Raw genomic sequence first — 24,885 nt, forward strand, 5'->3', positions numbered from 1 at the left:
CCTAGAAGACAAGCATAAAATTGGCTGGACTGCCAGGTTTGAAGGGCTGTGACTAATAGTACAAAGCCCAACTAGCAGAGACTAACTGCGTCTCTTCGGGTCAGCACTGTCTCCATGAGCAGTGAGGCATCAGAGGCCCCTGGGCAGCTCTGCAGGTGGCACCAATCTGGGGGAGCAGTCCTGCGTCAGAAGGTGGGGCTGCCACTTTGAGGGATCTCAGAAGGTTGGAGAACCAGGCTAACATCTGTCTTTGAACTTCTTGAAAAGCCTCACACACTTGACAGAAAACAGGCTGGAACTGACCAGGCAAGGAACAGCTTCTGCACAAAGGAGGCGGAGGTCCCCATGGAAAAGGGTGTGTGTATCACGCCTTCTTCAGCTGCTGGATAGCTGGTGGACAATGCTCTGCATTCTCTTTCCTCCCATCCTAGAACCTCTCAGTAGGAAGGACTGTTGTAGTGAAATACTCCTCTCAAGCTACATTTCTTTGAAGCTTCTTTTTCTGAAGCTGTCCTCATGTTCTGACCTCTCAGCCAACGGTCTTGGGTCCTGATTGTGCTCTCAACTTCTCCTGCTGAAACAGGAGAAAAGTGACCAGTTCACAGCTCTGCTGGGAGAGCTGCCAACATGATCAGCAGAAACCAAGGACTGGAGCATTCTCTTGTTTCACCATTGAATGACTGTGAGAAACAGCCCAGACACTGAAGCCACCCATTCAAAGTCTGAGGAATGAGTACAACAGCAGTCAATACTTGAGTTGCTTTCCTCTGCCACAGTAAAAGCTTAGAGTCTAGGTGGATGATAATAAATATTAAGCTGAACATTGACAAAAATATTTTTCAACTAAAAAACTATAATCTGAATATGTGCTGGAAATAATTATTGGCAATGAACTGGGTCCTCCAGATGTGACAAGAATGCAGTGATTTGGGAGTCCCTCAGAGGGACTCTGCAGCACAGATGCAGTCCATCTGGTGCACTCTCTAGAAGACTGATCCTTTAAGGACCAGAAATTTTCAAATAGAGAAGAAAATTCAACTTAGATTCTGCAGAAGTTAACAGCACTCAGGTGGGAAAAACAAACTTTCAACTCCAGACAAGAATAGAATAGAATGTTCTCTGATTCCAGGTACCAACTGAGAGGCAGCAGCTGAAAACTCCCAATGTCTCTTTAAAAGAAGACTTCTTCAGTAATGACTAAAAATTATTTTACATTTCTTTCCTCATTTCCCTGGAGATCAAGGATGGTCTAGTGGCAATTTCAATGACAAATTTCAAAAGAAATGGTCTGAATTCAGACAGCCCAGCTCTTTCGTCCAACAGCAAAAGTCACAGAAAAGCATCTATAATCTCACAGCCTTTGGAGCTGAACAGGCAGAACTTCATTACTCTGAAGCCATGGATTCATTAGGGAAGAGAAAAAAAGTGTATTTTTAATGCAACTAGAAGGAGGCAAAAGCCTTGGAAAGTGAGGACACATTGGTGCTTTCTCAGAAACAAGCAGGTTCAGGTAACCTCTCAAATTTTCTGCAGTCTGACTTGAAACACCAGCTCATTGTTTGTCCCAGAGTAGTGCCACACATTACACTACCTGAAATGACAATAACAACTTTGTTTCCCCTTGGAAAATGCAAGGCCACTACAAGAACAATAAAAAGTTAAAAGGACCAATTGCAGAAGGAAAAATACTGTAAAACAGATAAATTGAGAATTCTTCCTGACAATAAGACAGAGGTAATGTTTGGGGTTCTGTTTTTTATTTAATAAAGGTTTTCCCATTTCTGTTAGTACATGTCATGTTGCTGAATATGCAGTCTTACTGCATATAAAAAACCTGCAGTTTTCTCTTCATATTAAAAAGATCATAGCCTATTGTAAGTTACACACTAATTTTTGTTCACAATAAAACGCTTTTTTTCCCAGTCTATATATTTTCCCTCTTTCAAAATTTGCTTTCTGTCATGACATATGACAACTTAAAATATATTGTTCACTATTCCTCCTTGCTTACCAATACAAAAGGAATCTGAAGAACATTCCAATTTCTACTCCCTGTCAAGCCATAAGCCAAGACTTTATTTTTGGCAGACAAGCTGCTCCTTCATTGAAGAAACAGCTATATATCTCAATTTAAAAATACTGATTAGCAAATCTCATAGCACTTTACCAACACATGCAGTCAAAACATCACTGAGACTACTGTGTTTCTCTCAAACTGGAAGGATGTTGAAAACTTAAATGATTCGCTTACAGCTGATCTAAAGATGAGAGCTCCGCAATTTATGTTTTATTGTCAAATGTTTAAAGGATTAAATCTAAATAAAATACACAATACACAGGCTTCAAAGCACACGTTATCTTCCACATCTTAATTCCAATTAGCAAGTCAAAATAAAGAAGACATGGAGAACATCTGGCTTCAAAAGCAAAGCTCTGGAAGAAATCAAGATTTTGGTTGTTTTGGGTCTCATTTAAGGCTGCTATTTTCCCAGACTGCTGAAACTGGATAAGATGGAAAGATTATTCTCTCTCTCAAAGAGGGGAAAATAGCAGACATACCACCATGTGATTGAGTATTACATCATTCATACTTACAACAATACTGAGCCAGTCTGGCAGTTAAACTTAAAAGACATTTTCTTTTGCCTTCGAGGAAGGACATGGACTTGCTGTAAAGGCAGACTAACAGGCAAAAGGTTAGAAAAGGCTCAGCTCACAATTCTACTTGGCATGAGATTACAAAATGCTAAAAAACTCTCATTGAAAAGCATTTCCAGTTTGAGGTTTGTGTACGAAGACTACGTCATGCAAACAAAATCCCAGTGAGAAACATCTAAAGAAAATAAGAGAGCTCTTCAGATGTACTTTTACCAGAATTTAAAAGGCTTATACTTTATTAGGATGTGAGAAATCACTATCAAGACCACTTTTAAGATATGAGGCCAGGCTAGGTGTGAGAATGAATCCTCATTTTACAAAACAAATGTGACAGGTAATATTGTTTCTCTGATATACCTTCACTTTGTTCTTATGACATCAAAAACTGCAAGACAGAAAAAGCTGCCTAAGAGTTAAGAATATGATGAACATGGACACAATTTGTGAAGACCTCAAGCTAAAATATTTGCAGATAGCAAGCACAGAAGGGCTTATAGGTCTCAACGCACTGGCTTTTGTTCGCCCTATTTTGCATTACTGATCTTAATTAATCTAATAATATGAATTTGTGTTCTAAGGCAGCATTCTTACTGCATTAAAATTCAAATACACAATCTTCTACTTTAATGAAGGAGAGCATTTAATTTTCTAATTGACTTCTAAAGTATTAAAATGCATAAAATATTAGTGATGGCTACAACCAGGAATATTTTTAGTGATTGGATCAAAAACATCAACCATAATTCATCATCTTTGCTATCAGGATTTATTTAAACAAAGCATCAGGTAACGCTTTTTGTCTTTTCTTTCTTCTTTTTTTTCTTTTCTTAAGAGGGCGGTGGGGATGCAGGGAAGGAAAGGGAAGCGGCTCCTCCACATCCCAGAGCATATCCCACATATCCTCTGACAAAAGCAAGAATGTGCTACACAATGACCGGCTGTACCACACTGGTTTTTATTTAGCTGGTGTTAGCAACATATTAGCTCCCATCAGGCCAAAACACCACCCAGTTATAATGCTGGTTTTGCTGACATAAGCCCCAAAATTCAGATGCACAGATAAACCTCTGTATTAAGCAGAGAGCCAACCTAATTATTTCCTCTTTCAAACAAGCTTTAAGAAGATTGTTAAATATTTATTTTCACAAGCATGCAAGGATTGCTGAAGGTCAAAGACATGAGAGGTGTGATCCCTTCCTTATCATCCCTCCTTTGTATTTATTTCCCTGGAAGGAGGCCTCTCTGCCATCACATTTCCCTCCCCTCATCCATCACCCAGAACTCATCCTGATGTTGTTCCCATCTTTATCCCCCATGTCTCTGCCATCACATTTCAAGCATCACCCCCTCTCAGTGCTGCCACTGAGGGCTGTCCCTCGTATTTTTAATCTGCTATTACTGATGCCTTTGTAGCTCTCCAGTTCCCTGCTTCTGGTTCTTGTTTCACCTTTACCATGAGAATGTCTCATCACTTCAGACACCCCAAACTGTAACCTAATGACTAAGAGGACGGACCGTGCAATTAATTTCATTAATTATTATTTTTATGCATGCAATAACAGACCACTATTGCATGCATTAGAAATCTGGCTCAGATGCTTCTGCTGTAAGTCCTTCTGGGTTACACAAGGCCCGACATGGTGACAGAGCACAGGGTTGCCAAACAATAAACACTTCTACCCACCCATCATGTAATTCAAGCCCACAGCAACAAGGGCTTCAGTGGACCTAATCCAGAAGCATACAGAGTAAGGCCTGTCCCTTTATTTCAAAGGGTTAGGGTGATGCCTGTTTTTGTCCCAACACAGAAAGGTGTGATGGGCAAGGGCAAAGGATCTCCAGAATTATAACAGTGTAGGTGTAGCAGTTCTATTGACTGCAAACCCCAGGGTTTTCAGCAGTCATAGAATATCCTGAGTTTGCAGGGACCCACAAGGATCACTGAAATCCAACGTCTGGCCCTGCACAGGACACCCCAAGAGTCACACTATGTGCCTGAGAGCATTGTCCAAACACTTCTTGAACTCTGTCAGGCTTGGTGCTGTGATCACTTCCCTGTTCCACTGTCTGACCACCCTCTGGGTGAAGAACCTTTCCCTACCATCCAACCTAAACCTCCCCGACACAAGTTCAGGCCATTCCCTCAGGTCCTGTAACTGGTCACCACAGAGAAGAGATCAGTGCCTGCCCCTCCTCTTCCCCTCAGGAGGAAGTTGTAACTGCAGTGAGGTCTCCCCTCAGTCTCCTCTTCTCCAGGCTGAACAGACCAAGTGCCCTCAGCCGCTCCTCATACGGTTTCCCCTCAACATCCTTCACCATCCTCGCTGCCCTCCTTTGGACGATCTCTAAGAGCTTTATATCTTTTTTATATTGTGGCACCCAAAACTGCACACAGGACTCGAGGTGAGGCCATACCAGTGCAGAGCAGAGCAGTCATACCCATCGATGTGCTTTGAGAAAGAATTGTCCAGAGACTTGAAACACTCTGCTCTGCAAAGCAATGAAGTATTTCTGCAGACAGACTTCAGAGGAGGATTATTTTGACCTTTACTGTTCAAAATTTCCCTTTAATGAGGAAAAACAAAGCTATCAAAACCAGCCAAAATCTGTAATCTTGCTAGGCCATCTTGTGACCTTGCTCCCCTCTCTATCTCTGCAGATGCTTTGTTTAATGCTGCATTATGGAAAAGCTGACAGTTTGAGCCACCTGCTGGGTACCAACATCCTGAAAGGAAAAAGTTGGTCACCCCACCACACAAAAGCTGGGGAGAATTTCGTCAGCGAATTCAACGGGGCATGATCAGGTCTCCCCTTGCCAGCATCAGAGGTCAAGTTCTATTTTATCCTGAGTTAGTAACAAGTGAACAGAAAAGCAGATTTTCAGAGTGTGCAGTTCTTAAACAAAACATTAGCCTGAACACACACACATACACACAAAATTACAGTCCTCCTGCTTCTTTTGGATGATATATTTAGAAATCCTATTAGCTGGAGAGATCAACATTCTTATCTGAATTTCCAGGATGCTGTAACATGCGAAATTAGAGCAGCTCTCTTAAGTGGGTCAATTATCACTACTGCACTTACAGCAGCTTTTCCCCTCCCTCCCTGCAGCATCCATAATGGGCATTTAGCACAAGGATTTAAACAGTCAGATGTTGAGTTGACACACACCACAATGTAAAGTTCCCTTCCCCTTTTGTATTTTCAGAATTTTAAAGGAACAAAGAAAATCACCCCAGTACAGAATCTCCACATTAAAATTACAGTCTCCCAGTGGAAAGCTTCGATGACTTCCAGAGCAGGGCACCCCGCAGGATAATGCCAGTCAGCAATCACACTCGCTGTTTTCCTGCCACGTCTGAGTCATGCACAATGAAGGTTTATGGCTTTCCCCTCTGCAAGGGACAAGAGGAGAACCTGAGGGCCACTAACCATCTCCCCAGCCCTGTCCCCCAGGGTGCAGGGCCACACAACCAGTTTGAAATGCTTCAGGCTATTTTCTACTCCAAAAGGAATTCTCTTTAGAAGACACTGCAAACCAGCAGACACAAGTGGAACCACTCAAGTACCCCAGCACCACTTCAGGCACTACAAAGACATCCAGAGCAGACTGAGATATGGCACAGGACCTGGGGAAACACAGGCTCTTCTGCAATACAGCTGGAGGCCAGGTGAGACACCTGGGAGTGACACAGCCCCGGGTCCTCCTGCCTCGCCCATCCATGAGCACAGGGCAGCAACCAGGAGCAGCCCTGGCAGTGAGGGGATGCAGCAGGGAAGAGAACGGAGCCACGCAACGGAGCAAACAACGTCAACAAGCACATGGAAAGGAAAACTTACTTTCCCACCAACTGGAAACACAAAACACCTCATTCTCTCAGCACCACACTTGCTTTATACATATCTCTTTACAGGGAAAAAATGTGTAAGGCATTACTGAGAGGGAAAGATATGATTCTCCCTCACTCCATGGAAAGAGAGACTGGATATGCAGGCTTTAGGTCATGAGCCCTGCTGTTGAAATCCAGCAGTCTCAGCCCTGGCTGGAGGAGGGGGTGGTGGGAAGAAATTAAGGTGCAGAAATTTAATTTCTATTGCTGTCCCTGGCTGCCCTCTTCCCTGCATCTCCAGTATTTTCTCCTGTGGTACCAAATAGGAATGATCACACAAGCCAAGCATTACCAAACACCTAACTCTTTGGAAATCGATGCAAATAACATGGGGCAACAACAGCCACACCCTATTTAAGGCAGCAATTTTTTATTAAGATTGAAACTCTTCCAGCTAAAATCTATCCACTCAAAAACACAGTAATTTTAAAACTTAATTTTGAAATAAAGTGGACAAGGCTTTTCCAAGACTTCAAGTCCAAGCAAATGCTTCATTAGGAAGCATTTTTTTACCAAGACTGTGGTCAAACACTGGAACAGGTTTCCTCAAGAGATGGTTGATGCCCCCAGCCTGTCAGTGTCTAAGAAGCATTTGGACAATGCCCTTAACAACATGCTGTAACTTTTAGTCATTCCTGAATTGGTCAAGCAGCTGGACTGGATGATTGTTGTAGGTCCCTTCCAACTGAATATATTCTGTTCAACCTTGTATGAAGTAAGATCTTGGCATCCTTTACCTCACACCAAAACAAAATTATTGAAATGAAGTAACTTGCCTTAGTAAATATTATATATATTTTAACTACACAATTTAAAATCCATTTTTATTCTCTTATCTCCTTGTCACACTCAACATATTTTCAATGCAACAGTAGTTAATAAAAAAAAAGTAAAAGGTCAGCTACTAAAGAGAAAGTCCTTAACCAAAGAGAAATAGAAGATGGTTTTATTAACCTCCCTAGCCACAGCTCTGAAATTTTCTTGATTAAAGCCTCATTTCAAAAGTTAACTTTTTAATCAGTAACACTAGGCCCTGGTGGCTCCAGGAAGTTTTAGTGGAGGTCAAAAGATTGCTGGAGATATAATTTTTCATTTCTAATAAAAAAGGAAGTCTTGCCCTTTTCCTTGCAAAGACAGACCTTGAAGTGTTAGTAGAGAAACAAAGAATGTATCCACCAAAGGTTCTCATGGCAAGGCTATACAAAGCTTCCCAGGACAGCATGGCAGTCAACAGAGCCTCCTAATGCTCGAGAGGGAATTAGCTGAACTTCTCCTGCAAAGACCAACACGGCAGAAAAGCTCAGTAGCTGCTGCCTAACCAAGGATTAAAGAGACCAGTTCCTTATTCCATCACAGATTTTCTGGGTAACTCTGAATGTGTCACTTAGCCTCAGTCCTGCACCTGGAAATGAAGATAAATACTCTCAACTTCCCTTACTGTGACATGAAAATAAACACATTAAACCAGGAGACTTTCAAATATCTTGGCAATAAAGTAGAAGTACTGCAGACAGATAGGAAATAACAAAGTGCTGCCCCATTCAGATGCCCTTTTTTTTTTCCAAAACCTTCTTGCCTGCTGGGATCCGGCAATGCCTTCGCGATCTTCCCTCAAACAAAAGGGAGGTTCACAGGGCAGAGGAAGCCGGGGAGGAAAAGGGCCTTTTGCTTTCCCACCCAGAGCAAGTTTACATCTGAAAGACTTCCAGGCACCAAACGTTCTCCTGACAGCCTTCTGCTCCCAACGCCCATATTTAAGGTTATTTTTCTTAGACGTTTAGAAGAAATGTTCTTTCACAAGCAGCTCAGAAGAGGGGCCTCACTTGGCTGCCTTGGCCTGACCCTGGGAGGATCCCACCTCTGTCCTTCGACTCCTCACAAAGCCACTGAAGACCACCTGAGTCACTCGGCCTCAGACTCAGGAGGCTGCACAGCCCCAGGTGGAGGGAAGGGCTTAGCAAGCCCCTCCAGCATTGAGAATGATGAGTTTTACTGGGGGGGGGGGGGGGAACCTGCCCTGAATTTACCTCCAGAGGCAGAGGGATATTTACACAGGATAGCTGGTGAGGGAACTTTGCAGGGAGTCTTCTCATGTGGAAAAGGTTTTATTTACTGTGCTCTAACAAGACAGGATTTGGTTTACAACTAAGGGTGCATTTTTCAGAGAGCTTCAAAGAAAAATAATAAATAAATAAAAAAGGTGCATGTGTGTGGGATAAAAGACATTTACTGTGTAAAATGTTGCTATAAAAGACCCCAGGTGGTAGTGCTGGAAAATATTACACAGAATAGTGGACAGTTGTACAGTTTTTCTAACAGTTGTGTATAGTAAAAGGATTACAAACAGTATGAAATGTTCCTTGATTAAAACAAACTGATATCCCACCTGGAAAATTCTGGCCAGGCTCTCATTGTTCCTGAGTGACCCTGGGGCAGCCACAGGTTACAGCTGAGCCCATAAGTCACTCAAACACCCTGCCTGGCTCTTCCCAACTTCTCTCTCTGGGGAACGGCGGGACCAGCTAAAGAGCCCTTTGTTTCCATTCAAACATATGTAGGTGTGGAAAAGCTGTTCAAAACATTAAAGAGAAACAACTGAGGACTGTTACTATTCCAAGAAACAAATTAAAATCCAGAGTCTGAAATGCTGGGAGCGCTGGCAGTGCCAGATGAAGTCAGACATCACTGGAAATGCTCAGCACTGCTCAGTCCCTGCGAGGGGGACAACAGGCTCAACAGGTTCCATCAAACCTGAGGATTTTAAAAAGCACTATCTCCCTCAGATGTATTTTTTTCATTATATCTTTACTTCTGACACTGATAATATAGACACTTTCTAGAAAGAGAATAATAAATCAAAGTTTTATAGGTAACTCATCACAATGATGGAACACCTCCCCAATTCACCTAATGGTATGTAAGCCGTTCTCCCTCGAAATCATTAACACTGACAAGTAATATAAGAAGGCAAATGAAAAGCTATGCCAAAGTTGCTGCATTGTGGGGTTTTGTGTCACATAAACTAATAAAAACCATAAACTGATATAAAATCAATTCACATCTCAAATAATAGAAATAAAACTTTCTAACGGTCTGTAAATAAAAGATGCACTTCAGATAAACCAACTTTTATGGTCTCTTTAAGTTCTAGAACCACTTTTTCAGATCAAAAAAATTTGTGTTACCAGAATATTTTGCATTTTTGCATTAATTAAATAACGCCTAAGAACCAAGGAGAACATAATGTTTTCCTATTTCAGGCTGAGGTTTATTCAGGCATAATTCATACTGCACCAGTAGACTTGGCTACAATATTCCTCACATTTTCACAGAGGCCGGCTGGCGACACGCACATTATGAAAAAAAGAAGAATAAGCAGATAATCACGTCAGATAAATACATTCCACTCCCTCCAACTGAACTTGCAGACACAATTAAAGTCTGTTTTCCCTCTGAAAATGTTTCCCACTCCTTCGGTTCTGCCACAAGAATACAACATCTCCTGCCACTTTGGTCCCTGACTACATCCCACTGCACCTCCCCAGGCCACATACATTCTTTGCTCCCTCCACCATACTGTTTTTTAAGAAACATGATGTCTTCTATTTCAGAGACTAATTTGTTCCCAGGTTACAACTCTTGCCTCTCTGACTCCCAAGCCACTCTGTCAATTTATCTGGGCCACCCAAAGCCTGTGAGCTGTCTCTGAGCTCTGAGGATGCTGCTGCCCTTTGCCACTTCTTCCATGTCACCTCTTTCCTCTAAAATACATTTTCCAATCTTCAGCCTTTAACCTCCTTTTCTAAATTTCTCACAAATTTCTTCATTAGAGTTCTAGAACAAACACAATGACAACGAACACTTTAAACTCAGGAAATCTACTGAGCAGTGCATATAAATCTTCAAGTGTTACAAAGACTGCACATCCTTTGTAGGGTGTTATACAGTGCATTGCTCTTCTTTTCAAGCCCTCTTTGGAAGCTCCTCCACAAGACCAAAACCAATGCCAAGTTTATTACCCTGAACAAGCATCTTCATTCTTGTTAAAGCACTTTGTCACGTGTCTGTCCTCTACACCTGCTCTGGGTCCCTCTGCCCCAAAAGCCCTGGGGTCACCCCTGCCTCCTGTAGCACATGTCTTTATTGACAGAATTAAGCTGGGACCAAATATAACACGCTGATAACGATCATCATAATTAATCTACAGAGCCTTGAATGTATTCTAATCTCAAAGGTCAGCAACATAAATCTGTAGCCCTCAGGTTTTCAAGTTTCTCATGCAAGGATAAGATACCAGAAAAAGGAACTTATATTTCAGTGTTCGAGAGTTTGTAATTTATTTGGGGTTTGTTTTTCAAACTACACTGGACTTTAAATACTGATAGAAAACAAAACAAAAAACCTCAAACCCACAGCTGAACTCCCTCTCCCAAAGTGACATGGTTAAATTCTTAATATCAGCTACAAAATTAAGTTTATCTAATGGATTTTTTAAAAAGTAAACACTAAAAATTGAGCCATATGGTCATGCACTTCAACTTCTTGATTCCCAGGCAGCACAGTAACCATACAAGTGAGGGTGGAGTACTTTGTGATACTGATATAGAAAGACAGAGCTTGTCTTTGCAGTCTTATTCATACTTTACTCCTAGTATTTCATGTGAAGTATCACACAGGATATTACCTCCATTTAACAAAGAAACCTGGGAAATTAATTTAGGTATTTACAAAGTGTCAACCAGACCAGTACACCTTGCACATAACTTAGATACATGCTGAAATACTTAAAAGAAGGATAAAAAACAACCAAATCGTTTTTGTTTTGTTTGCTAGAAACATTAGCCACACTTGCTGCACAGATGGCTGTGCATTGCAGGGTACCTATCTGCCTCTTACAGCCTGCGCTGCTTCAAATGCTGTTTTATCACTATCAGTGGGAAGAAATGGATTTGCATATTATGGCTGGGCTATCATTCAGTAGTATCAAATGACAACTATAAATAAATTACTTTAAAAATGTGACATGGGCATAAAAAAAATAAATCAGAACATGAAAGGGACCTTAAAGATCATCCCGTTCCAACCCCCCTGCCATGGGCAGGGACACCTTCCACTAGACCAGGCTGCTCAAAGCCCCATCCAGCCCGGCCTTGAACACTTGCAGGGATGGGGCATCCACAGCTTCTCTGGGCAACCCGTGCCAGTGCCTCACCACCCTCACAGTAAAGAATTTCTTCCTAATACCTAATCTAAACCTACTCTCTTTCAGGTAGTAATCTGAAAAATGTATTACCAAAATATTTGCAATACTTTAAAATCGACACTATCTTTATGGTAATGATGGAGTGATACTGTTCAAAACTCAGACAGAGACTTTACATGAGGAAAGACCAGGGTAACAGGCAAACCTTCCTTTTAATTCCATTATTCCAGCAAAACCGCGTTTTTTCAAACACCCAAATGCAATGACCACAACACTATCAGAAAGCACCAATTATAGAATACTGAACACAGTTTTGAAACAACCAAAAAATCATCTCAGTCTTAAAAGGAAAGCTAAGCTGTCCAACAGCAAAAATGTAGAATGAGAGCAGCAATCTAGAAAAAGCATCAAATCAAATAGAATACTGATGATATGCATATACTGCTTTAAAGTAGAAAGTAACTAAAATAACACAGAATCATAGAATATTTTTCATAGAATATTTATCATAGAATGATAAAATGATAGAATGCTTTGGGTTCAAAGGGACCTTAAAGATCATCTCATTCCAAATCCTCTGCCGTGGGCAGGGACACCTTCCACTAGACCTGGTCACCCAGAGCCACATCCAACAGAAGTAATTGTTTGCTACTAAACCCTGAATTCCAGGAACTGAAACACAGTATAAAAGAAATAAAAATATATAAAAAAAATTAATTTGGATGGTCATCAGTATTTAAAGCTTATATGGATTTTAATGAAGTTCTCCAGGACAAAAATAGGGATGGTAAAGCAAGGAGTACTCACGTGCAAATCTGTCCTGTGTGCAGTCCCACCTTCAGCCACTGATTTCCTGTATGACCTTTGAGCAAATTTCAGAATTTATCAGACATCTCTAAAACAGAAGTGATACCTCTAAGTCCTTCCTTTAAGTATTAAAAGAAGGAAATCCAAATATGTTGATGGAAAACCCACTGAAACTCTATTCTGTTCTTTGGTTGACACTGCAGGATGTTTGGGGTTAACTGTCATTTGGTTTTAAAAGAAAAATAAAATAAACAAAAAAATAATCCACAAATAATAATTCCAAGCAAAGCACAGGGAAAGTGCAATTTTATACTTGAAGAAAATGTCGAAAAAGAAGAAATTTAGAGTTATTGAAGGGAGGTAGAGTGACATTTATAGCATTAAATACTAAGTATTGTACATTTAGAAAGGGAACAAACGTACTTGAACCACAGGAAACACTCCCATTCACTTCACTGTACAAAACCAGCAGTGATCAAGTTAGCTCTTAAACACTTACCTCTTCACATTTTGAAACAAGGTCCAACTGGGATAGCTGACTTGCTAAAACTATGTCCTTTATTTATTTGTCTTTTATAAATGTGAAAGGATACGAGGAGTTCCTTCTGTCCTACACACCAGGTAGAGACACGCAGCAATTACGTGGGTCATCTTCCTGCCCCGGGTCAGGTGTTTGCTCACAGCCATCTTGAAAAAATTAAAGGCAGTATCCAAACAGTGCTGATTGAGTTGAAGCTGGTTTCCCAAGTGGTGAATCTGACGTTTCCCTAGAAAAATTAACAAGGAAAAGAAAAGCTTAACAACTGCGCAGTTAATGTGCTTTTGGGTTGGAGTCTCTTGGTGGTTCTTTTTGTTGTGTTTTTTTTAAAGACAAAACTTAGGAGGAGGATTTCAGATTTCATCTCTGTGTGAAATACAATGAGCTCAAGTTTCAGGAACTATTCAGCCTCAGCTCCTCAAGACAAAAAAAAAAAAAAGCCTTGTTTTGGACTGCTAGACTTGAAACACATGCAGTCAATAAGCCCTGGAAAACTAAGCCACAAACATCAGCCCCAGAGAGGATCCAAACCATAGCCAAGACTTCTCAGACAAAAGATTATGACCCCCTCCCTTAACATCATTTGACAATTAGCACTTGTTTGGCTGTAGCAATGAACTTCCAAAAGCCAGAGGTCCCAGTGTGTTTGACACTGACGTGCAAATAGAGAAGATGCTTTGCTGCAGCACTCCAAAAAGTGATGGAGTTTGCTGTTCCTCTGACCACAAACCAAGCCCACAAGGAAAGGAGCTCTGTTTCCACAAGGAAAGGTTGCCCATGATCCCCATCGATGGGGGACACTTCCTTCCTCTGAACACTTTCGCACCCCAGCCTTCATTTAAGGCTTGGCTGCCAGACTACTTCGATTAGCTTGTGGCTTCGGCAGAACAAATGTGCCTTCACCCTTAAATAAAACAACAAAAAGAAAAAAGTGTGCTTTGGATGATTCATGGCAGGAAGTGGTCCAGCTGCTGGGACAGATGCGGGAAGCAAGGTCCAGCTCCAGCTTCGGGAAGAGTGTGCCGAAAAGACAGCTTAAGAAAAAGATGGGGGAAGTCATGAGGAAAACAGAGCGCTCAAGTTCCTCAGCATACGGGGTCAGACAGCACATCAAGAAAAATCCTTTAATTCAATGTGCTGGGCAGATGTTTCCAGCACGTGTATTCACAGGAAACACTCATCTGTTCCCTTCAGAGATCTCATGAGCAGCTCTGCGGAAGGGGGCACGATGCCTGCCGTGCCCTCAGCCATCACTGCTCACAGAAAGCAATGGCAACCACAGGACACTTACCAGAACACCACCAGCCCCAGCACAGACCACACATCTTAATTTCATGCAAATCCCTACATCATCATCACTAATAACACGGCAAAAATGCTTCACCTCCAAACAACCTCTTGCCAAAGACGTGGCTTCAACGCGGCTTTAATAAGCAGTGACTCCAGCCAGGCAGCCGGGGTCAGCAGGATTCCGGCCAAACAGGAGCTGCCACAAAGGAACAGCTTCTCCTTCCTGCACACGTGGAAATCAGTGCACTCACCACTGAGATCTCTTTTAAGGCACGTTGGTCAACCAGGTGTAACATGTTTGGATGAAGAAGTAAGAGCAGAGGAAGGATACACCACTCTCCAAGGGAGGTGTGGGCACAAATAAGCTACTCAAGAGTAATCCAAAGCCCATTAGGCGAATAGTTTTTCCATTGCCATCAGCAGGCCCTGGACTGGCACTCACTAGCCTCAAATATAAATACTACACCTTCTTAAAACTAAGATACTAACCAGCACCCGCCCTCCTCCGCATTTTATTTCACTTCTCAACCTGTACGCTGTTTCTTCTGTCCCTAGGAAAGAATCACTTTGTACTCATTTGGGGGAAAAAATTGCACTTGAGTACTAAAAACTCATTTTGCAGTGGCAGCAAAGCAGCTTACCTGATCAACCACTTCCCAAAGAAGTCCACCCCAGAGGCCAGCATGCATCAGGGAGGCTATGGAAAATCACCTCTTCCCATCACCTAAGCTATTTTACCTGGTTTTATCCTATTATCCTCTTATCGTATTTTATCTGGTTGTATTTTGCTGTGCGTGGCTGCTGAGATGGAGACACCAAGAACAGCCATCTGTAGATTTTAGGCACTACATGCAGATGTACAACCATTCAAAAAAATAAACAGACATGCCTATGTGTCTCGCTCTCAGCCATAAAGAGATCCAGATTGGAATCTCTGGAGCAGCCAGTACATAGCATTCCCTTCAAGTAAGATAGTCTAATTCACTGTCCCAAAAATCACAAAGGCAGATGATAACGAGAAAAAATTTCAGCAGTTTCAAGTGTTGTCCAAATTTTGCATTTAAGTAAAGCTTTTGAAAAAACATAAATAGAAGAGTGGCTCCTATGCCAAGGAAGAGCCACATGCACTCCTGAATACTTCTTGGGCTAAAGATGGAACTGGGATGCAAGGCCCACCTGGCTCCACAAGGACCAGGTTGGCAAAGACCACCAAACAAGAAGAGACATGAGGAAGCTTCCCAGGCCACTAGCACAGCAGCAGCTGATGTTGCTCTTGGTGCACACGAGAGAACAGCCCAGTGAGCTGGAGACGCAGAGTAAGAACAGGACAGGCATCCATGAGCTTTCTTCCCCAGCACTCCCCTGGCCCATCCGCATTACCAGGTAATCCCTCTCCCAGAACACTGCTCTCATTCAGGGCTTCGCCTCAAAGGGCACTTCAGAAATAAAGAGCATACCATAAGAGGAAAAAAGGGAAGATACCTGAAATTCATATCTTTCATAAGCTATTTTCACCACTGAGTTGGTCCCATTCCCAAGCTACCATTAATATTCTGAGTATTTAGCCTTTTCTTAATTTCAGATGTTGAAATATAATTAATAATTAATTCATCATAATTCATCCTAAGTAAACAGTATGCTTGTTTGGGTAATCTATGCATTTTTAGCTGAGCTCATCATCCACCATCAATATTTTAAAATAGAATTACTTTAGGGGTGACCAGTCACTGTCTACTGACAAAAGAGATCTAAGTGCACAGAAAGGTACTTGTCCACTTAGGAAATGCTACCTCTTACAATGTTTTACTCAACTCTCAGCAGACCAGTGAAGGCTTTAACTCTCTGTGCTAGGACTCCCTCAAGCTGCTTTGTGGTATTATGTCAGTGATACAGTTCGTGGAACAAGAAGACAACTGTTACACTGCTACTTATCCCCAAAATGAACAACTTCATGCAGGACAAGAAGCATCCTAAAAATTATGTGCATCTTGATGACTAACTTGGTTCTGTCCTCATCTGTGAGCAGAGAGAAAGAAATGTACTACTTACAGCATCACCTAAGATAAACATTTACATTCTGTAACCAGTCTCCTATTTACTAAAGAAAGATCAAAAGCTTTGTTGTTTCCCCATCACCACCTCCACCCCCTGAATTTAACACGACAACGAAATTCTATTTTTCTGGTATCTTATGTAACACTGACAAAAAATAGCTGGAAAAGTTAGCATTAGCAATCGTGCCTCCAGATTTCTCCGCAGAGAACACGAGATACCTTGCACTCCTACTGGTTCCCTCCCAGATTCAGGAAGCTACTTCACAGAGTCCAAGAAAAGGCAGGTACCAGCTAGATGGCTGTAACCCCAGTACTGCAGAATGGCACCAAACCACTATAGACTGCCCTCATCCCAGTCAGGTGACACCCAAAAGTATGTAATTCTGTGACTTCCCACCTTTTCTGCCAATCTCACCAATCTGACATTTCCAGATCTGAAAAACTCATCTCCATAGTATTTTCTTTAACTGTAAGTACAGTGATTTAATCAGTTGGTATCTGAAGGGCAGCCGTTCATACACAGAGGAACTGGGCTTACGAAAACAACTGATCAAAACAAATCTATCCAGTGCTCCAGTTACTGTTGACAAACATCAACAGAGACCAAATATTCACTCATACTGCCAGTCCTGAACATGAGAAGTTCTCGTAACTTCCAAAAGCCTTGCTAAGCATTGGGATGCTGCTCCCATAGCACTGGGGTCAGTGCAGGGAGGAGCTGCGGAGCAGCTGCAAGCTCCAGGGCTGGGAAGATGAGCAATTCCCTCCAGCAGACCTACAGCACTGCATTATGTCGATCAGCCCTTGAACGTCCTCCCACTCCCACTGCTCCTCGCTAGCTGGGTGGCATTTCATAACCTTCCACTTGCTGTTTATCTCCCGACTGCCTCCAGCCTTTGCTCTGATGACCAGTGTGGCTCCAACCAGCCCCCACGGCCAGCTGATGCCCTCACTGCCAGTCTGACCATATGGTGCCAGTGAGCAGGGAGCGGGTCCAGCTCACTGCCAGGGAGCAACAAGCCTTATGATCCCATGATCTCAGCCAAAACAGCGGGAATATCCAACGTTACAATGCAATTTATTAGCAATCTGCTCCACTCGCTTTTCACCAGATTCCATCGCAGTGTTACAAACTCCAACGAACTTCTACTGCATGGAGAAGAACACACCTTTAAACCCTGCCACGCTCTGGGTTATAGAACACTGAGGACCACAGCTTCCTGACTTCCTTATCCATTTCATCCAGTAGAACAGCTTTTAAAAAAGTTTGGATGTGACACTGCTGTAAAACCTTGCAGCTACTCTCTCAGTACTAAAAAGGAATATCATCGTGTGGAACAGCCAGAACTAGGTATTGCATTTTTTTCCAAGCTGCTATGCAAAAGAACAACAAATAAGACAAAATATACAGGGATAAAACAAATCTCTTACTAGGTGCATCTTTTATTAGTGACTTGCAATATGAGTTGCCTCTTTTTGGGCCTTAAAGGTTTTTGACAGATCATGGGATTCTTTTTTTAAACCACAGGAAATAGCACCTTTAAGGTCAAAGCTTACACTTCACGGTGCCTTGCAATTTAGTGATGGCATTAAAGTGGTGTCTAAGTGTCTTTGGGAAAAGGACAAGGAACAGTGTCTGTTTAAAAAGGCAGAACAAGCTCAGCAGCGAGGTTTCAAAAGTTCTCCCCCTTCCCTCACCAGTAAAACAGTAATAAATTTTTCTTTAAACAGCATAAGAATAAAAGTCTAGAAACTATAGAAATTTTGTGACGTACAGGACACACACCACGCAATTCCCATTTATTTCTCAAAGGCTCATCATACCATCGGGGTGGAGGGGGAGGCAGGGGGAAAAGTGAGAGAGAAAGAAAGAGAGAGAAGCTTGTATTTCTGTAAGCAACACACAAATTCAAGTTCCCAGGCTACCAAGTAGTAAAGTTTATCACGCTCCTGAATCTGCATCAAAAAACAAAAGGCCCTTTTCAGCTTTTAGTTCCAAGCCTACTAAAAAAAAAAGTGTTTCTAACCATCTATTCCCAGCATGCTGAAAGAAACACCATCATCTTCTCATCTGATGCCAACCTCACTGCTTTGAACTGGCACAGCAGACCTGAAGTGACAAGTTCAGATAGGACCACTGAAAGCTACTATCCTTTTATTTCATATAATTTCCATTCTTTTGACAGAGGAAACAGTAGTTATTACAAAACAAAACGTGTAGGTCAGAAATCACTGTCACGAAAACAGATTTGCAGAATATCTTGGTAACATTAAATGCCTACACAAGAGGCAGTTGATAGCAAAACCGCAGCTAAAGTTATAATAGAAGCAAAACAGAAAAAGAGGGAAAATCAGACCCATTCTTTACGAGCAATTTTCTTTTTTTTATGATCTCGTTACTACAGAAACATCTTGTTCTTTTCCCCTATGGAAGAGGAATCATACCTTTTTATTGGATCCCTTAAAAGTCAGTAATGTTAAGCAGCTACAGCTCTATGCTACTCTTATCTGCCTTCTGCCTGCTCATCTGCAGCCCTTCCCTCAGTCTGACAGAGACTGTGACGCTGCTATTTCATAGCAGCATTGTCAGTACAGAGCATTAGTTTCTAGGGGAATAACAGGCAGTACGCAGCCAGAACTTAAATGAATTGCTATTATGACACTAAACTGCATCATCAAAACCCAGGCATATGGATTTTCCCCCCTTTCTCCAATTTGCTCGAGGGGCCCTGGAAACGAGCGCTACCTGAATCAGGGAACAGAGTCATGTTAACAGCACTAATCCTTTTTTTGCAAAAAGGATTGTTATGGTAACAAACACTAGATTCTATTAAAGGAAACGTTTTGGATGGTTTTCACTTGGGTATTTATTTCCAGCATTTGAATTACTTTACCAACTGAATTTTATGTGCAGATTTTATTCTGCATTTGGGTTTTCAGTCCTTTTCTTTCTTTGAAAAAGCTACCCAAAAGAACTCCTGAAAAAGGGAAAAAAGAGCAGTTTTTATATGTGAGCATCCCTGCATTCTTTGTCACATCTTTCAATTTCAGCAAGTCCCAGCTCAAAGCCTGAATGAATTTCCTGCTCTTTGCTCCATGCCAGGCTTCTATGTTATTTGTATTACAAATCAGTAAAACAAACAAACAAAGGCACAACAGGGAAAGTCCAGGAACATCAGTGGAGCTACTCTTACGAAGGCTGGTCCCAGCAGCCTAATCAAGGGCAGAGTCCCATGATCAAAGACAAGAAAACATTTAAAGCCCAAGCGATGTGGGGAGGCAGGAAGGGAAGCGAGGCGATGGCTGCAGGGATCACACTGAGCATTTCCAGCCACACACACAATACCGGGAGCAAGGAGCAGCTTTATCCCTGTGAGCCTGTAAGGAAAAAAGGCCAATGAACAGTAAAAGTAGCAGCACAGCAGGACATTGCAGCAGTGCTGAGCCAGCACAATAACAACTTTAATTTTATCAGGGATAGCTAAGAGTTATTCCCAGTAACACCTAATTGCCCATGAGGAAAGTGATGAACATGTTGGCCTCATGCCCAGGCTCTGCCTAACTTCAGCCTGGCTCCAAATCCCTATCTTGCCACCATCTAATTGTGGGTGCAGCCCACATCCCCAGACTGAGGCTCTTCCACACAAGAACTCCCCTGTTCCTCCATGAGATGTGCCAGTCCCGAGGCTGAGCAACCTGGAGCCTGTGAACACTTGGCCCTTCTCCGACTGATGCATCCCGGTGCCTGTGTCACCTGGCAGACCTGCTCCAGGGACTGCCCAAGGGTACGCTCTGTTCCCTGCTATCTCAGCAGAATAAAATTGTTCCAGGCCCTTTTCCTGTGATATTCCACCAGCTGCGCCAGCACAACTTTTGTTTGTGGCGATGGACAGAAAACCAAACCAGTAAACTGATCTGTGTTAAAAATAACCTCGTGAAATAAAGAAGACTTAATCCAGACCTATTTACTGAAGGATTGATGCCTCCACTTTATCTCTGCAGGGCCAGACCCAGACTATCTCAGTGCAGAGACCTGTATTCAATTTCCCTGCCTGTTGACAACAATCCAACCCATCCATTTTGCCTCCCATGAGAGTGCCCCATCTAGCAGGTGCAGCTCCCCATCTCTCCTGGTAAAGCCCTTCCATTGCATGTCAAAGGCTCATCCGCTCATTCAGCTAAAGAGATCGACCATGCATCTTTAAGATTAATGGCTTAAAAATTCAGATAGTGGTCACTGCTCCAACCACTTCTTAAATATTTGATACCAGGCTACTTTTCTTTCACCTAGAAAATCTGCTGTTAACATCTCTTCTCAGCACTTATCCGTACTTCTTTAAGTACTCGTTCCCTCAAAATTGGCCCTGGTATTAATTAATGCCAAAGCAGGCCTGCAAAGCGCCCACATAACTTCCCCCATCCCCCTCCTCAAGCTTGTTTTCCATTCTCCGATCCTATGATACCACTCCCACATGGACAGCCTCTTATCATATACAGCAACTGGCCATTTGAATTAATTTGTCTTACCCAGTCTGAAAAATTTGGCATCGTAAGCGGTTCCTCTGGCTTTCTGCGTTCAGTTCCTGGAATTCTGCTTCCCTCACAGGTGGCATTTCCCATTATCCATCTGACTGCTACTCCCACTTCAACAACAGACTAGAAGCCATACAGTTTATTCAAGGGCTGCACCTAACCTTTCTTTCCCTCTCCATCATCCTCAAGACAGCAGCTTGCTTGTTTCTTAGCCCTGCTCAATTATTCTTTTTAGCACAGCTAAAGAACTGCTTGCTCATAAGGTCCTTACTGAACTTCACTTCTGATGTCATGCTGGAAAACCACAGCCAATGCTGACATTAAAAAAAAACAAAAGCAAGAAAACCCCACGAATCTGTTGATTCACTGGCATCTGAAGGAATTGGATCACGACTGTTTTAAGTCAAGCTAAAGCCCAAGCTGTTCCTGCAGACAGCGTTCCCACCTCCAACTCGACATTTACATGGCCACATGCGGATACAGATGAGGGAATTTGCTCTGCTGAAAATCAATCCAAACAACAAAAAAAGTTAAATTTCCATTTGGACCAGTTCCCTCCTATAACTCAACACGCAGCCTCCCAAGCCCTACTGGCAGCAGAATGTGGCTGGGGTGAGGAGAAATGCTGTCAGCAGCCAAGCACACGTGGATTGACTTAAAGCAAATGGGAAGACTGCAGCCTAAATGGGTCAAAGAGAAAAGTACACACTATCCCTACACTTCCCCCTGCTTCCCTGCTACTGCTCCCAGCCCTCGCTGCTCCTCCCATACAAACGAGCTTACACTGAAGTCTGACTTACTGCAGTTCAAACAAATGCTAACATGCTCCTCAGTTATGTGTATATTAGAATGGTTCAGGTCGCTTCAGATTAATTTTGGGAGAAAGCAAATACGGACTTCTTTGTATCCAAAAGTTTAGTCGACTGAGTTTTTTTACTCGCAGAAGATTTGCAGCTGTTTCAAAGTTGAAACAGCTGGAAAGCTGCGCTACTGGCAAGAAGTGTGAGAACATGTATGATTAATGTAGCAAAATCCTTACCTGTCTGACATTAAGGGAATTGAAAAGAAAAATTTAAGATACCAAGAACTTTCAGGTAGTGGTTGGTAGCTTTTGGACATGCAAGATTTCCTTCTGAAAGCACCACTAGTTAGGCCTTGCTTTAATTTTCCTCTGTATTATTTGGACAGCAATTTTTTTTTTTAATTACATTTTAAATGACAGTTATTCTTAGAGATTTTTCTGTATCTATATACAAGTAAAGCTTATTCCCCAACACCTATCAATTACCAATTGTTACTCTTGTCACAACAAAAAATGGGACATTTCTGCTGTCAGACAGTATTACTGCTGATCCAAGCACTACCTCTAACCACCCAAAATAATTTCTACGTCACTGCAAGAAAAAAAAAGATTTGCTCATGACATAATCTGACAGCTTTGAAGAGATCACTTCTTTAAAGCTTTAAAAACCTGCATTATCAGAGAGATAGAACTTATTTCATACTTTTACAAAGCAAAAAGCATTTAACTAACAAGCAACTGTCATCAATCTACACAGATAGAAAAATTCATGAATACAGCACAATATAGGGAAAAAAAATCCACTGCCTATTGGTAAAAGTTCTCAAAAGCTTTAAAACAAAACAAAAATGAAGACTGAGCACAAAGGGATCCACTGCTGCAATGGAAAACTTTACAGATGCGAGCAGCATATAAATCAGCACAGTGTTATCTGCTCGCTGACAGCAAGTTCTTGCGCCTTCCCTGCAGATCTGGGCTCTCACCAGGCAAAGAAGAGTGAAAACTGACAGGAGCCATTTTTCAGTCTTGCAGACACCATGGAAGCAGACAGGAGCCGTGGGAGTCGAGGTGCTTCACATGGACAAGGCAGATGCAGGAGCTGATGGGATCCCCTGGCCAGAGCTGCCACTGAGGCCAAGGGACAGGGACAAGAGCAGAAGTAACTGAATTACTGCAGCTGAACAATTACCACTTCTCAGCTGCACTGCAGCAACTGTTAGATAAGGTCACACATACTGAGATTGTTTAAAAAAATCCCAAAAAACTCCTTCCTGTTTAATCCAAATTCCCTGCTAAAAAAGCCAGTTCAGCCTTTCCCTTTTCCTGCCAAGAGGCCCCTGTATATCCCTGTGAACCTTTCCTACTTTTCCTTGTCCACCTTTAATACTCACCTTTTATAATATGTCCAAGAATTTACTTGTCCTCAGACACGTGCAGAACAATTATCCTCCCCTAGAGTTCAGTCCTGCTCCTCTGCAGGCCAATTGTTCTGTCAAAATGTAACTGTTTGTGGTAAGTTATTTCCCACTCTCCATCATCTAACTGTGCAGGCAGGAAGGACCTTGTGGACAGAGGCTAATACCCACTCTGCTCTCAATCTCTACTTGACTTAAGGTTTCTGCTGCTTCCTGAGGACTGAAAAAGGCCTGTGAGCCCAAAACTACTTTGGAACTCTGATTTTGGTTGTGAAGTTTGTTTTTTGGGCTTTGGGGGGTTTTTTTCTTTCTTTTCCTTCCCCTCTAGTTCTCCATGCAAATATAATAAAGTGCACTCTCTCCCCATCCAGACCTTACCCAATGGGCAATCTAAGATGACACTATCATTTCAGTAGTAAAAATGTCATAAATATCAACTAATTGGCAAATTTCTTAAATCATCTCAAAAAATGGAAATATGGTGAGAAGGCATCAAGGGAAAAAGGATGCAGAGAGAAGTAGTTGAGGGGGTGAAGAAAAAGAGGGAGTTATTAAAGAAATCAAAGGGATAAGAGATAAAACATGATCTAAAAATGGAAGCAGAAAGGGAGAAGAATTAAAATCAAGCCGGGAGAGGCACAGAGCTGTTACAAAAGCAAGAAAGACTGTATTAGGCTAATACTTATTTAAGGTATTTTTATATGAAGCTGACGAGTGGTCAAATACTTCTTCTTTTATACAGAAACGGATAAGAAAGCTGGCAGTTAGGTAAGACAGCATCAGTCTTTATCCGGGCCGCAGCTAAAGAATTAAATTCTGCCCTTAGTTTGTCCCCGGCGGCTGAGTCCATCAGCCACAGATATCCTGCAAGCAATGTGATCCTGCAGGAGCTGCTCTCCTTTACCACCACAAATGGCCTATTTAGATCAAAGCTACAACTGCCCCGGCAATTGCACCTGTGTACTGCCCACAGATGATGGAGGACATTTTGGAAAGGGCTTCAGCCTCAACCTTGCATTTCCTTCCTTTTTAAACCGCCAGTAAGTGAAGGTTGCCACAAATCTCAGCTAAACAATGTAGTGAATCAGTGATGCTATTTATCAAGTCAGTCTCTTGTGCTATCTACTTCAGCCTAAAGTTGGAAGGAGATTTATGTTTGAAGAGAGAATGCACATATTTCAGGAACAGCCTTATATTTCTTTAAACAATAACATTTATATAAGTCAGATGTACAGACTGTTCTAGTGAAGAATTAAAATTACAGTGCCATCTATGTATTTCCATAGAGCCAATGCGGCCCTCTTGGAAAATATTTGACACATTGATAATATCTGTTTGCTTGCGATCCCTTCCATTTGTATGAAGCTACTTTTTACGTATGGGATGTCATCCATCAGCAACTGTTCTGGGAGGAAGGAATTCTCACTAGGCTTTGTTCTCCTCCTCAGGAACCCTGATCACCCTAGAATTAAAGATGGAGAGCACAGCTAGGATATAGGGGGAGGGTGTTTAAAGATGCAGAGACTGAACTTGCAGCCATCTCCAAATTTGTTAAGAGAAGAGCACAAGATCAGTAGATTTCTGGAAGATGATAGAAGTTTAAGCCATAAATAGATAAAAACATGAGTTCATGCCTAAGGACTAATAACATGAAATTAAAGGAAAATGTAAGCACTATGTTAACAGGACCTT

General features: G+C 42.0%; 1 protein-coding gene across 3 annotated transcripts in view; it reads right to left on the reverse strand.

The window, feature by feature from the left end:
• Positions 1-24,885, reverse strand: part of BRF1 (BRF1, RNA polymerase III transcription initiation factor subunit) — a 175,741-nt gene that overhangs the window by 116,157 nt on the left and 34,699 nt on the right. For all 3 annotated transcript variants that reach the window (XM_027674141.1, XM_027674142.1, XM_027674143.1), the window contains one exon: positions 13,155-13,328. In XM_027674141.1, coding sequence (XP_027529942.1) covers positions 13,155-13,328 — 174 coding nt within the window. The remainder of the gene's footprint in view (positions 1-13,154; positions 13,329-24,885) is intronic.

This window comes from Neopelma chrysocephalum, unplaced genomic scaffold (assembly GCF_003984885.1).
Source record: "Neopelma chrysocephalum unplaced genomic scaffold, ASM398488v2 Primary Assembly neopelma1_24, whole genome shotgun sequence".
Taxonomy (NCBI): domain Eukaryota; kingdom Metazoa; phylum Chordata; class Aves; order Passeriformes; family Pipridae; genus Neopelma; species Neopelma chrysocephalum.